This window comes from Epinephelus lanceolatus, chromosome 11 (genome assembly GCF_041903045.1).
Source record: "Epinephelus lanceolatus isolate andai-2023 chromosome 11, ASM4190304v1, whole genome shotgun sequence".
In the NCBI taxonomy this organism is placed as follows: domain Eukaryota; kingdom Metazoa; phylum Chordata; class Actinopteri; order Perciformes; family Serranidae; genus Epinephelus; species Epinephelus lanceolatus.
Genome location: NC_135744.1, coordinates 32,263,814 through 32,277,791, shown reverse-complemented (window position 1 = coordinate 32,277,791; position 13,978 = coordinate 32,263,814). Strand labels below are relative to the sequence as shown.

At 39.9% G+C, this 13,978-nt stretch overlaps 1 protein-coding gene across 1 annotated transcript; it reads right to left on the bottom strand.

Moving 5' to 3' along the window:
• Positions 1 to 785: 785 nt before the first annotated feature.
• On the bottom strand, positions 786 to 13,477 carry LOC117245694 (aldehyde dehydrogenase family 3 member A2). Its single transcript, XM_033609181.2, has 11 exons — positions 13,338 to 13,477; positions 11,795 to 11,957; positions 10,956 to 11,187; positions 7,060 to 7,145; positions 6,337 to 6,545; positions 6,097 to 6,214; positions 5,737 to 5,878; positions 5,414 to 5,580; positions 5,202 to 5,301; positions 3,635 to 3,873; positions 786 to 1,801 (listed from the first exon to the last, which is right to left on the bottom strand). The coding sequence occupies exons 2-11, from the start codon at positions 11,954 to 11,956 to the stop codon at positions 1,787 to 1,789; spliced, it is 1,470 nt and encodes a 489-aa protein (XP_033465072.1). The 5' UTR covers position 11,957; positions 13,338 to 13,477; the 3' UTR covers positions 786 to 1,786.
• Between the last annotated feature and the right edge of the window lie 501 nt (positions 13,478 to 13,978).

Below are 13,978 nucleotides of genomic sequence, written 5' to 3'. Positions count from 1 at the left end.
GTCTGGTGTGTGAACGAGGAAAGACAGACACCTGGTGGCAAAATCAAATAATGTGCTGTTATTTTTATGTAGTTTTCTGTGTGTTAAATTTAGATCTGCCTCCTTCATCAGGCAAATAAAAACACTTCAGAGGAAAAGGCACCAGGCCATAAACATATGATGCACTTTTTAGTTGTGTAAAATGTGTAAGGTCTTGGGTGTAGGATTTGGGGGCATCTAGTGGTGAGGTTGCAACATTGCAGCCAACTGAAATGTCTTCGGTATGCCAAGCATACTGGGCTACTGTAGAAACAACATGGCGGACTCTGTGAAAGAGGACCTGCCCCTTGTATAAATATACGCTCATCAGCCAAAACATTAAAAACACTGGAGGGTGAAGTGAATAAAACTGATCATCTTATTACAATGCAATGTTCTGCTGTGAAACTTTTGATACTGCACTCATGTGGATGCCTGACACGCTCCACCAACCCAAACACTGGTGCAGATGAAGTCCCCCCCCCCCCCATGGCAACAACACTCCCCGATGGTAGTGGCCCCCCCCAGCAGGACAATGCACCATGCCACACCACAAAAACTGTTCAGGTGTGGCCCAAGGAACGTTACAAAGAACTTAAGATGTCCACCTGGCCTCCAAATTACCCAGATCCCAAGATTGAGCATCTGTGGGAAGCATCTCCTTGATCATGTTAGCTCACTGGAATTGTTTGTATAATAGAGTATGTTGTTACACATAATTATAACCACATATTAAAATATAAAATTAAAGTTAAGTCACAAAGTGATACATGTAGAAATATATTTATTTGAATATTAATCCAATATAGAAATACATGTGTATTTATTCAACTATTAATTACAAATCCATTCAAATTTAAATGGTGTGATAAAAAACAAAACATTAAGCAACTACTGTTGTTTAAAAATCACCAAACAATTTGATATGTTGCCTAAATTTGTTACAGGCATTTAGTGTTTTTAGTAAAATGACATAAAAACACATGATTCATATGATCCTGTTTGATTCTTACAGGCTGTAGTGAACTAAAGGAGGACTGAGAGGTCTGTGACCAAACACTGAAGTCTCAGAGACAGACTGGGCATGTTGTCTTCGTCTCTGTTTTCACATTGACAAAAATGACAAACCTACGCAGGACAGAAATCATCAAGTGCCTTCAGGCTGAATGTGGAGTTAATGGCTGATCTATCATTGAAATGGAATGGACACAAAGTGAACTGTCTCCTACTAAATAAAAACAAGGTTTCATAAAAATATAAACAGTTCATTATGCAGGAATTGCAACTAACTTAATTTTTTCATTTGTTAGTAAATGCTGCACGTCTTGCTCGTATCACAGTGAAGAGTTATACAGTAGTGTTATACATTTTCTTACTTCTTTTAAAATCATTCATAGCAGAATCACAGCATTATACTGTATATTATGTTGTGTACATATTCTTTAAGTATGCAGACCTGATCTAACGGGTTAAAATATAACAAATGTAAGAGCCATACATGAGAATAAATAATTACCTTCATGAAAATAAGATGCTTGCTACACTGCACTGTGATTAACTTCTGACACCATTAATGAAATGTAAAATGGATTAAGGCCTGAACACCCTGAACACTCCCTGTATTACAGCGTCGTCTGCAGATGCTCATCTGATTGAAACAGGAACTCAGTGATGGAATGGTATGAAATTCACACTGCTCTTCTCTTCTCTCTGGTCCTAAAGGCTGTGGAAACAAGACACTTGTTGTCTGGGAAGCAGCGGGGTGTCTTCAAAGGAGATAATTCTGAAAAAAGAAAATTATTTTCCTCATCAGTTAATTACCTTTTTTTAGACATCCTACCATTTCGTCCTTCCTTAAACCAATTCTAATTCCTTGACTTGTGTATTGTTCTGTACCGAGAATCGATCTGATACCATTGCATTAAAACCAAAAAAAAAGAAATTAACAGCTGTATGCTACCAACACCATGCGCTAACTGGAATACAGACTATCGTGCTGCATCATGTTACATCGGACCCGTTAAATATGGAATTCTGTCACATCGTGCAAACAAACCACTTAACCCTGTATGCATATTAAATAATTCCTTTCATTGTTGTATGGCATGGCTCGGGTTAAACCCTTTGAAGAACATGAAAAAAGAAATTTCTTTTATGATCTAGTTTGACATTTTGCTAATGGCTAACGTTACACTTTTTTACCGGAAATAATTTCTTCTTGGCTGCTCTCAAACGGTAACTGCGGGTGGCTGCACAGCTCAACTTGCTGTATAGGCTTCAGTTTTAAAATGGTGAAGAACTGACTTCTGTAAAAACTCTCTTTTTCTTAACAAATTAGGTGCTATCGGATCAGTGCACAGACTTGTGTCCTTGCTGATCTAGCATTTTAGGCAGTATTAGAGAAATTACTGATACTAATACTGATACTTTGATATCTGAACAACTCTACTTTTCATTTTCTACCTCTTTGTTCACACTGCTTGCAAAAAGACTGACAATTATCTCACTGGCAAACTGTGATGTTTTTGCTCCTGTTGGTGAAGCTTCAAAGGAAGTGATGCACAATGACAGCTGGTGGCAGAAATGTGCCATAAAATGTAACAACGCACCAGTAATAGAGGAGAAAAAGAACAAGACAAGTCGGTGTTAACAAAAATGACAAGTGTACTTTTAAAGTTTCAGAAAGTTCCCAAACATTTAAAAAAGTTTTGTAAATGTATTAGGGCGTGTGTCCAGGTAGCATTTTTCTTTGGCAGAAAAGCTATGGCAGGTTGCTGGAAAGCAGTTCAACCCAACACTTGGTAAAAAAAAGGCGCTCCAAGCACCATTTTAATGATGTGCTACACGGGGTTTTTGCTTCTATGACAATAACATTTTGACATTAACATCTTTGTTGTAATATTTTCTGACCAACAAATCATACAGCTCTCGAAACACAGTAAAGAGTGACAGTAATGACACCGAGGACTTTCTCAAACGGTTACAGAGTGTCAACTAGGTGTGCTGAGAGCGGCCACACAAAAAAAGCCAGAGCGCTCTGAGAAAAGGGCACAGTGTTTTTTCTCCAGGCGGCAGCCCAGATGGTGGTGTTCAGAAAAAAAATAGCACTATGTGGACACAGACCTTTGAGAAGCAAGAAATACATTCTACCTTCAAGGATATATGCATTTTTGTTTAGATGCAATACACTCACTGACAGCAAAAATAGATCATAATTAAATTTTCCGGAAAAGAAAGAAAGAAAGATGAGCGCCGGGTGGCGCTCATCTTTCTTGTTCACCTTTGATAAACAGTTTTATAATCAACATTAATTGATTAGCATGTGAGGGCTGTAATTTCCATGTTTTTCCTGATTACTAAATTAAACCTTGAGCACTTGACATCAGCAGAGTTGACATGTAGCTCACAGCTAGCATTTAAATCTTCCCAGTCATTTGCAACTTTAAAAAATAAAGAACACAAGAACAAACATCTTAAAGGTGGTGCTTGGAGATGGCTGAGCTATGAGTGTCATCACCGCTTTTTTCTCCCTCTTTCCTTCCTCATGACACACACCGTAAACATGTTTTTATCTGTTCAGCACTTCGCTGTGGTTCTCTCTTTCGCTGTGACTCACCTGCAGCGCAACAGCAGCCACCACAGCCAGGACGGCTAAGAACGCCATCCGCCCAATCCAGCCCAGGTCTACATTCTGCAGGATGAAGAAGCGCGCCCAGCCCAGTTTCTTGGCTGTGTGAGGTGGGTACCGCATACTGTTCACCCCTTCCATCTTCAGCTGCTTAATGAGACAACCACGCAGGTGGCTGAGCTGGTCAAAGCTGAACTTGCCATGGTAGCAGCCCATACCACTGTTCCCTGTACACGAAAACAGCGAAGGTTTGACATACTGGCCTCTGGTTTTAAATCAACACAATCGGCCAGTAACAATGGGCACAATATCACTCAGGAGCCACAACACAACACAGCTGAACACAGTTGATAGCAGAGAAATTATCTGATGTCTGGGTTTTCATGAACACACTGACAACTGAAAACTGACAAAAAAAAAACATTGCACATATTTTTTTTTCTTTTTCTTCTGTTTTCTTAGTACTGTTCACATTGTTTAGTCAATATGTTGCACTACCCATCTTCTTCATTTTAAAACGTGCACAGCTCTTTATTTTAGCATATATATAGTTCACATATTTCAATTATACATTATCTATGACTTACAGTATTTGTTTTCTTTTATCTTACTTTATTTATTTTGACCATTGTGAGCCACACCACCAAGGTAAATTCCTTGTTTATGAAAACCTAATTCTGATTCTGAGCCAAACAAACATACTGTATGTTCACTGTGATGGATTAATTATCTGCAGCAAGTCTCAAGTCTTTACAAGATATTCACAACAAACTGAAATGAATGAAAACCAGCTGAAGGTGCGAAAGGTACGAAATCATATCTAAAAAGTAATCAGTGATGCACTGTATACATTGTTTGTATTTTTCAGGCTTTGTAACAGTAAATCCAATTGTCTAGTCTTTTAATCATAGCATGTATGTGCATAGGAAAGTGCCCTAGTTTCGAAACTTGTATTAAACCTGGTATGTTTGTGCCCTGATGGGACACCTGCGCTATTTTGCCAAAAATTCACACTAGAGGGCGCTCTCTGTACAGCCTACATGTGCTACATGTGCGTAAGCAGGTGAGTTCACCTATGAACAGATATCTGCGTATGAATGCAGAATCATAGACGATAGGTTACGTTCGGGTTTCCAAGTGGTATTCACCTTCTGAGCAGGCTTTGGCTGTCTGCGGGTAAACAGTCCACGTGGAGAGCAAAAGAGGTGAAACGGGTTGGCCACAAATGCAATTTCTAGACCCATCAGCTCTTGTCCGATGACAATTTAGCATTTTATTAGCTTTTCTCGAACTTATCTGTATTTATGTGCAGATATATGTTAATAAAGATTAGCCAAAATGCTCTTAAACAGTCTCAAGTTGCTTATCAAACTGCAAACAACACGAAAGAGGACGTCTTGGCCTGGATATCTGCTGACCCCAAAGGCTTCATCGTCAACAGATGATAGCTGACCAGTTCCAAGATTGACCAATGAGTGACATAGCACAACGGAGTGTAAATGAATTCTTGTTTTTAGTATCATTTCTGCAAAGAGTTGTCACTGCATGTACTCACCCACTCCTCCGAAAGGCAGAGAGCTGACAGAGTAGTGCACAAGACAGTCGTTTGCCAGCAGTCCTCCACTGGAGGTCTCCTCCTTCATTCTCTTTATCACCTTCATAGAGAGGATTCATGTTATGCTTGTGCATCTGAGTCAACATACCGTACATGTAGAGGTCTGCACCTGTTAACTACCCTGCATGTGTGCAGTGTCTGTGGTAAATTACCTTGTCATCTGACGAGAAGACGTAGAGGGCCAGAGGTTTCTCTCCCTTATTAATAAACTTGATCGCTTCATCCAGGCCGCTCACTGACAGGATGGGGAGCAGAGGTCCAAATATCTCCTCCTGCATCACTTTTGCCTCTGGCTTCACGTCCCGCAGAACTGTGGGGGCTAAACACGACAAAGACAAAGTATTTATCAGATGCACGTTTTCATTGTCAGGTATCCATCACTTCAATTTGTGTAACTGCCTGAATTAAAATCTCAATAACAGCCTCCTTCTGATCGATTTGCACGTGAAGAGTTAGTGGCTGTCAGAAGGATTACCTATGTAGCAGTCTGACTCATCATTGTCTCCTCCTACAGCGATGGTGCTGTCTTCCAACATGTTCATTACCCTCTTGAAGTGGCGCTGGTTGATGACGCGTCCATAGTCAGGACAGGTCTTTGGGTTGTCTGTGTAGAACTCCTGTCGATGAAAACAATCTCATTATTACACTAATTAACTGAAGAAATAACCTCCCAAACCAATGATTGTTTCTGTGCACTTAGGTTTTAAAACTCATTTAGTTTTCCTCTACAACAACATGACTATCTGACATTACAGGTTAAAGCTATTAATCATTCTGAGGCCTTTGATAAAGAATATTTTAAATATTAACTTTTGTGTTTTCAGGTCATCAGTACCTTTATGGACTTCTTGACCTCTTCGATGACCTGGTCCTGGATGCTGGGCTCACACAGGATGTAGTCTGGGGCGATGCAGGTCTGACCACAGTTAGTGTACTTTCCCCATGTGACACGCCTGCACAGTAGCGTAAGTGATAATAGGAAGGTTTCAGCTACAAGCTACAGTGTAAGAGGGACTGGATGGAAAAAATTGTTAGAAAGAAAATAAGCTTTAAGCCAAACCACATTTAATCTGACCTGCAGGCTATGCTTATGTCACAGTTCTTGTCGATGTAGCAGGGGCTCTTGCCACCCAGCTCCAGGGTGACAGGCGTCAGGTGTTTGGCAGCAGCCTCCATGATCACTTTGCCCACCATGCTGTTACCGGTGTAGAAGATGTGATCAAACTTTTGACGCAGCAGCTCCTGGGTCTCTGACACTCCTCCGGTCACTACGGGGTAAAGCTCCTGACACACGAATAACAAACACACATGCAGATATCACAATGCAGCGTGTAGTTTTTCAAGTGACGTGTTATATGTCTTTGTAACACTTGGTTTAACTAAGTCTTGTGATATGTCTTTTTTTGTCATTGTAGATATTTTGCAGACATAATATAGATTAAAATAAAACAAGTTGCAAGTTATTTGCACACTCAAAGAGGCAAGCAAACACTTTTACTAGCCTTTGTATGCATGGTTGCCCATGTAAAGTTTATATACTACAGTAAAGATGAACAGTGTTTGCCTGAAATACTCCTGTTTGAAAAAGTACATATTTCTTTAACTCACACCTGTGGTTTATATATATGTTTATCTTAATCATTTATATTCTATTACAATTGTCTGTTCAGTGGCAGTTATGTATGGTCTGCTTAACAAACAACAATATTCTTACATTACATGATCAATAACTACACTTATTTAACTTTCACAAATTCTCATAAACTTGTTATATTGCTGTTATGCGACCCATTCTTACTTTGTCGATGTAAATCGGCAGCAGTTCCTCCATGACCTTTGCGGTGTGAACACAGACCTCAGAGGGCTTGATCACGGCTGCATTACCTGAACAGGTAAATGACAAAAGCAACAGATATTACTAGATAGAAGTTTCATTTATTTCTCCTTTCCTCTAAAATTCCAAATTGTTTCTCTGCTGTTCCCCATAGTCTTGTTTTCTACCACCGTAGTTTCATTTAAACCACCAATAACATGAGTTTTTTGGCCACTTGGCAGCAGACACAAGTTGTGAGCGCAACACTGAAATCATCATCTGTTAAGTTGATATAGCGATCTTAGCAAACAGCTGCTAATTTACACAAGCAGCAGTTACAGAGCAACATTATCAGTAATCTGGAGTAAATATTTACTGTGTTTTTAGTCTGTACCGACTCTTGAGGAAAACACCTGTTTGTGTAGGTGCTTAACGCTACACTATGTTCACCAGCTACTGTGTCTGTTTGCCATTTGTTGCTTAGACTTGCATCTTTACTTTAGCTGACATAAGAGCATTTTTTCCTTGGATATACATTGTGACTACACCTCAGAAGACATTTCCATACAGTGCTACTTCAGGCTGTCTCTTTGTCCTGTTGTCTGTTGTTATAAAACAAAAGCTACAATTGGTCAACTTCATTAGAAGTTATATTCAGTTTCCTTCTCCCCTGTTTCTCCTTGTCACCTCTACAAAATGTACTTCTCACTACTGGAGAAGCTGCATTTTATTAATGCAACACCCAATATACCTTGGTTTTTCCTTCACTGCTGTCAGCAGGTGGTGCATGATGACACAGCACCATAGACAGTATAAAATGATGGATAGCCACCATGACGTCACTTGGATTGTGGACTCCTTTGGGGCTTGAAAATGCTTTCTGATCCAATGCAAGCTAAGAAATATAACACATGTGCAATGTAACTGGAGCTCTGATGTTGGAGGGTTACAGCAGATGGTGCTAGAAATAAAGCAGTGGTGTCCTCTCAGTTGCTCTTTGGATAAGCTATTTTTAGCCTCCTTGGGTTTGCTTGGCCTGACACAACTTTCTCAGTACACTCAAATGGATGGTTGTCAATATACCTTAGAACCTGAGTCATCAACAAGGGGTCTGCAAACTCTAGACAGTCCTCAGAGTTACTGCAGGGGCGGCTGTAAAATATTTCTGAAAATATAGATTAACATTAATCCGACTTATTTTGCCTTTTGCAACAACTTGTCTTTGTGAAAGTGGAGTTTCCTTCTTAACGTAACCAAAAAGCACATACAGGTCAAGACTGCAGCCTGACACTAACATGGCCCTCTGCCTGACAACCTCAATCCACCAAGTTTAATATGTAACTCAGTTTTACACAACATATTTAGCAGGGTGTCCCTGTTACAACTTTCTTTCAGTTAAGGGGTCTTTGGCCTGAAAAATGTTGAAGATCCCTGCAATAGAACGTATGCAGGATTGTAATTCTCACCCAGATCTTTATTTTTCGTATTAAATATATTCAGACTCAAGACTGACTACAGACGTCTCAGTGAGGTGACTCAAACATCCCCATGTTCTTTATGGCACACCAGATATTAAGCCTTTTTGGCAGGTGTAGACTAGATTTCACAGCGTATGTGTTGTGCACCACTGATATGACAATGTGATATGACACCATGGATTCTTCAAGTTTAGCATTTTGGCCGTCATTATTTTGTTTTGTTTTTTACAGTCAGAAGCGACAAGGGGGTGGAGCTAAGAAGGAGCGAGGGGTGGATCTGACTGCTAACGTTAAGTGACACCTAGCAAGCAGCCTATCACTCAAAGTAGTCACACCCTTCATTATGCATAAATTTAAACCTTAATAAATGTTAAACCGGTGAGTTATGTTGAAATTATCTATAGAGGCCAAAATCATTTTTTTGTACATGTTTATTTCTGCTGTAAAGGCAGTTTAACATAGGTGTCATTGGGGATTGACTTGCTTTTGGAGCCAGCCTCAAGTGGCCATTTAAGGAACTGCAGTTTTTGCCACTTCGTGATGGGTTCATTTCTTCGCCCCAGAGGTTGTCACTTGTACAACACACACACATTTTCTGGAACTGTGACTGTATTTATGTGTTAAAGATCCTGTGTGTAGGACTTAGCGGCATCTAGCTGTAAGTTGCGGAATTGACACTTCTCCCATGTGCTAAGCATGTGGGACAACTGCGAAGGCTGACAAGACAACTTGAAAGCCCGAATGGCCCTATCTAGAGCCCGTGTTTGGTTTGTACGTTCTGGACTACTGTAACAACATGGCAGACTCCATGGAAGACAACCTGCTCCGCATGTAGATATCAGGTTGTTGTTTTTTAATGTTGACACTTTTACACTTAATTTTATGTCTCTTTTATTTTATTTTATTTGTTTTATTAACTTATCTGTGTATGATATTCTTTCAAATTTCTATTTTTCTCACATTGTGTAGTATTGAAAGGTACTGTATTGTGAAGAACTTTGTAACTTGAGTTTAGAAAAGCGCCATAGAAATGAAACTTCTTGTCATTATTATTATACAGCTAACTTTAAGATAATGGAAACACAATTCTTATTTATATCAGGTGATTATAAATTAATGACAACATAGTTATGAATGTTAGGTAGCGTTTCTGCTAATAGCTACCCCTGAATCCTACATACTGGACCTTTAAAGGTTATTAAAATTTAAATGTGTTGAATCTAAATCATTTTGTGTGGTGCTGGTGTTGTCGGCTGCCTTTGACCCAATCATTTATTTTGATTATCTGACTTGTGACCTGCTCGGCACATACTGTCACAGTAAAATCTGATAATGCTGGAGCAAAGGATCAAGTCCACACAGTGCAAACACTTACTCCATGGGCTGCAGCCCGACAGAACTCATTTAATTTAAGTCCTCCAGGCATCAGTGTTTTTAGTCTAAACAGGCTTTATCCAAACGAAACAGACATGAGCATTCAACCTGCAGCAGCCCTGTCGCACTAATATGTATACATATCGCCATGGGGACAAGTAACAAACAAAAGATTCAAGCAAACAAAGAATGAGACAAATAAATACTGCAGTGTCATGCTAAAAAGTCACAAGCAAACACTCCACCCCGAGGTTTGCATCACAAAGTGATCAGAGCTGAGCCAAAACCCTCAGGATGGGGTGGCCATTAGAAGCTTCTGAGGCAGAAATGAATTATTCATGAGTCACTGATTATCTTGGAGCTGAGTGATTAACTCAGGATTTAACCTTGTCCTCTGAGCTATCACTGATAAAGTTGAGACATGTACGTTCAGGTGTGCAGACCCACCACCATGCTCACATGATCACCTGCACATGTGTCAAATAAACTAAGTTGACAGTTCAATCTATTGCTAATCCCTGGCTCTCTCATAGTACACTGTGGCTTTTGACCCTTTAATCACAAACAGATTTAATAAAATTGAAGAATGAGTAAAGAATGTTGGGCAATTTTTGTATTAAACAGGAACTGGAGTGGTTATGATCACAAGACAAAGAGAGAGAACTGAAATTACACACTGCCTCCAAAAAATGAGCTGCTGTTGTTTCTGCATGTTTGTTAATTGATTGACAGTTACGTGAGCTTTGAGGTGCCTCTACAAATTCTACATTTTGACCCCTAATGCCATTTTATGTAATTTTGAGATTGCTTGAGTGGACTAAGGACACAAATCAGTGTTTCAAAACTCAACCGTTAGAGTCTAAGATTAGATAGATCCCTTGTCAAAGTTCATCAAATAGGGAAGTGACAAATGAAATCAGACAGAAGAATGTGAACGCTGACCTTGTTACATCACACACACGCAGACACACGCACGCTGCCCTTTCACCCACCACACCCCTCGCACACACAAACAGCATGCAACAGTACCAGCGGCGATGGCTCCAATGAGCGGCTGGATGGTGACAGCCCAGGGGTAGTTCCATGCCCCGATAATGAGCACCACTCCCAGCGGCTCGGGCTGGATGTAGACGGTATCCGAGATGGTCAGCAGGTTCTTCTCCACGGGTCGAGGGGCAGCCCACTCCTTCAGCTTTTTGATGGCCAGGTTTATTTCACCCTCCAGACCCAGAGTCTCGTACAGCTGGGTTCCCACCTCGCTCTGGGGATGAAGACAATCATGTTGGCATTGCTCGAAGCTGATGTGTTTTGGTCTTTTTTCACTGTATAATGCATTTTTAAGCCTGTTTGCAAAACCAAGAAAGTTCTGTAACTACTTGAATCCCCTCCTTTGTGGAGATTTTGTGGAGATGTCATTTATTTTTGGGGGTGTCTTCATACTTCTGACTGTCTGAAAAGATTTGATCAGTTTTCTAGCTCTTCAGTTCTTATTTTCTAATCTATGTTTAATGTTAGACACTGAATGCCTGACTTGATAAATGTTTGTGAACTGTGTAAACACCAGGATCAGCAATAAAAATAAGTCCAGTGTTTTATTGTTCTTCTGTGCATAACAAAGTCTGATCCTTGTGTTTTGTAGATGAAACCATAAAAACCTGTAATACACACTCTGTACAGTATGTAGAATCGAAAACACTATAAGCTAATAGCCTGTAGCTAATTTAAACAGACTAAGAAACACAAAAGTCTGAACCAACAAACTCAAAACTGATTCTGATTAGTTTTATTCTCAAACCCAGACTCTGAGGCTTGTTGGACACCAGGCATTGTGTATTTTGGATGCAGAGGAAGAGCCACTCACTGCTCACCTTATTGAGGTCTTTCTTTACGGCATCTGAGATCACGCTCTGTTTCTCAATGAATAACCGCTGCAGGTTCTTAAGCTGGCGGATTCGGTGCTCTAAACATTTGGACCTGCCTGTTTCAAAGGCTTTCCTGGCACGAGCCACCGCCTGCTGCTCCCGGGACATCCTGGGGAAGAAAAACAACAGATAGTTTTAGTCTGCTGCTCTGACACAAGACTTGGTTAAGTAAAATATTTGGTGAAAGTTAGCCAGGCAAAGTTGCCACATTTTTTGGACTGTTTTCTAGTCCATGGACATTTCAACTGTTGAAACATGTCATGTGACTGGCTACCAGCCACACAGTGTAGAAAATAACTAAAACATTAATCAATAAAGAAATTAATCATTAGTTTTGGCTTATTACCGATGTATTATGTATGCCTCATCTCAATTTTGCAACTGGTCAGGGTGGAGCTGCTACTTTACACACTGATGCATGCTTTAATTTTGCAACAATTCATAAGTCATTACTTGTTATAGTTTGCTGTGTAATTACATTATCAGTTAATGCATCAATTATTTCCTCTAACTGTTTGATCGATCAAAAAATGTAAAAAAAAAAAAAAAAAAATGCCGATCACAGTTTCCTAGAGTACAAGCTGACTTTTTAAGCTTTGTTTTGTCCAACCCGCAGTCCAAAACCTAAATATACCTCAGTTTCCTATGACTGTGATACCTGAAAATTCATATGTGAGAAGCTGTAATAAGACAATTTTAGACTGTTTTGATTCTTAAAAAGGACTCAAAACAGTCAATCTGCTATCAAATCAGTTTTTTGTCTCGGCAACTAATTGTTGCAGCTCTAATCTGAAATCAATCAACCCCTAAATACTTATAGTTTGAGTACATTTTGCATACTTTTCTACTTGATGCAGTAAAATTTAGCACTTTTACTTGTATTAGTCTTTTTTACACAGTGATAGTGATACTTTTACTTCAGTATAAGCTGTAAACACTGAATCCACTGCTGTAAAGTAGTACATTAATGCATAATAAAAGCAGTTAAACAACTGGACGCTGTTTGACAGGAGTTCACCCAATAGCCTCCCTTCAGTGATGCAGTTTAAATGACCCTGCTGCCAAATGGTAGCCTGCTGTCCGAGCTGCTCTTTGTTTATAGAAAACGGAGAATGTGTTATTATAATAGGATTGTAACAGAAAACCTCCATTTTACAGAATTACAGCCACTGGGTCAGAGTTAAAGGTGCAGGACTGAGAAACCACACACTGACAGTTTAACACAGTGAACCGTAATGACGGCAGATCATACTGCACAGTCATTTAGATAAACATTGTAACTTTGAAGCTAAACCATAACTATTACACAGTTATAATGTTATAAAGTTTGATATTTTCCCGAGTGGTATTCTTATAGCTTGCAGGGCTATTTTTCGCTACAAATACCAGTGTTTATCGGTTCGTTTAGCGATCGCTGTCTGACAGCCGTTAGATCGTCTTTAACAATGGCGACATAACACGACACAATGCGTTTAGCTTTTATTCCTACCTGATTAATTAGAGTTACGGTGAATGTTTTGAGATGCCTCTCGGTCTCGATGGTGAGATAACCAGCAGCAGAGGAGCTGAAGAGCGTCAGCAGTAGAGAAACACAGCTCTCCCTCCCCGTTAGGTCACACCCCCACCGGGGGAGGACCAAACTGCAGCTGCAGCTAGCCTTTAGCTGTTAGCCACGTTAGCATTAATGCTCTAAGGATGGCAGTTGTCCTACAGTTTCCCTGCTTTGTCCAGACTTAACTTAGATATCTCAACTTTTACTTAATGAATTGCCACGAATTTTTGTACATATATATATGATTAAATCTTACCTTCTCTTTCAGCGCCACCACCATGAGATTAGCATATTTTACTTTTAGCTTGTTGGCATAGTTCTGTCTGATTTAACACCAATTAGAACTCCCATCAGCAGCAGCAGCAGAAGCCAGGGGCGTAGCACAAACTTCTGGGCCCTAGGCTTAGTCTTTGTGGCTTTGTGAGCATTTATACTTGTGTGGTGGTGTGTCTGCAGTTACACCTCTATAACACTATCAAATTTAAAACAAGTTCACAAATCAGCTTCACTAATACTCGCAGCATTCACAGACAAAGAATTTCTCTTTTGCTGGACCAGTCTTGCCCACAAACACACAT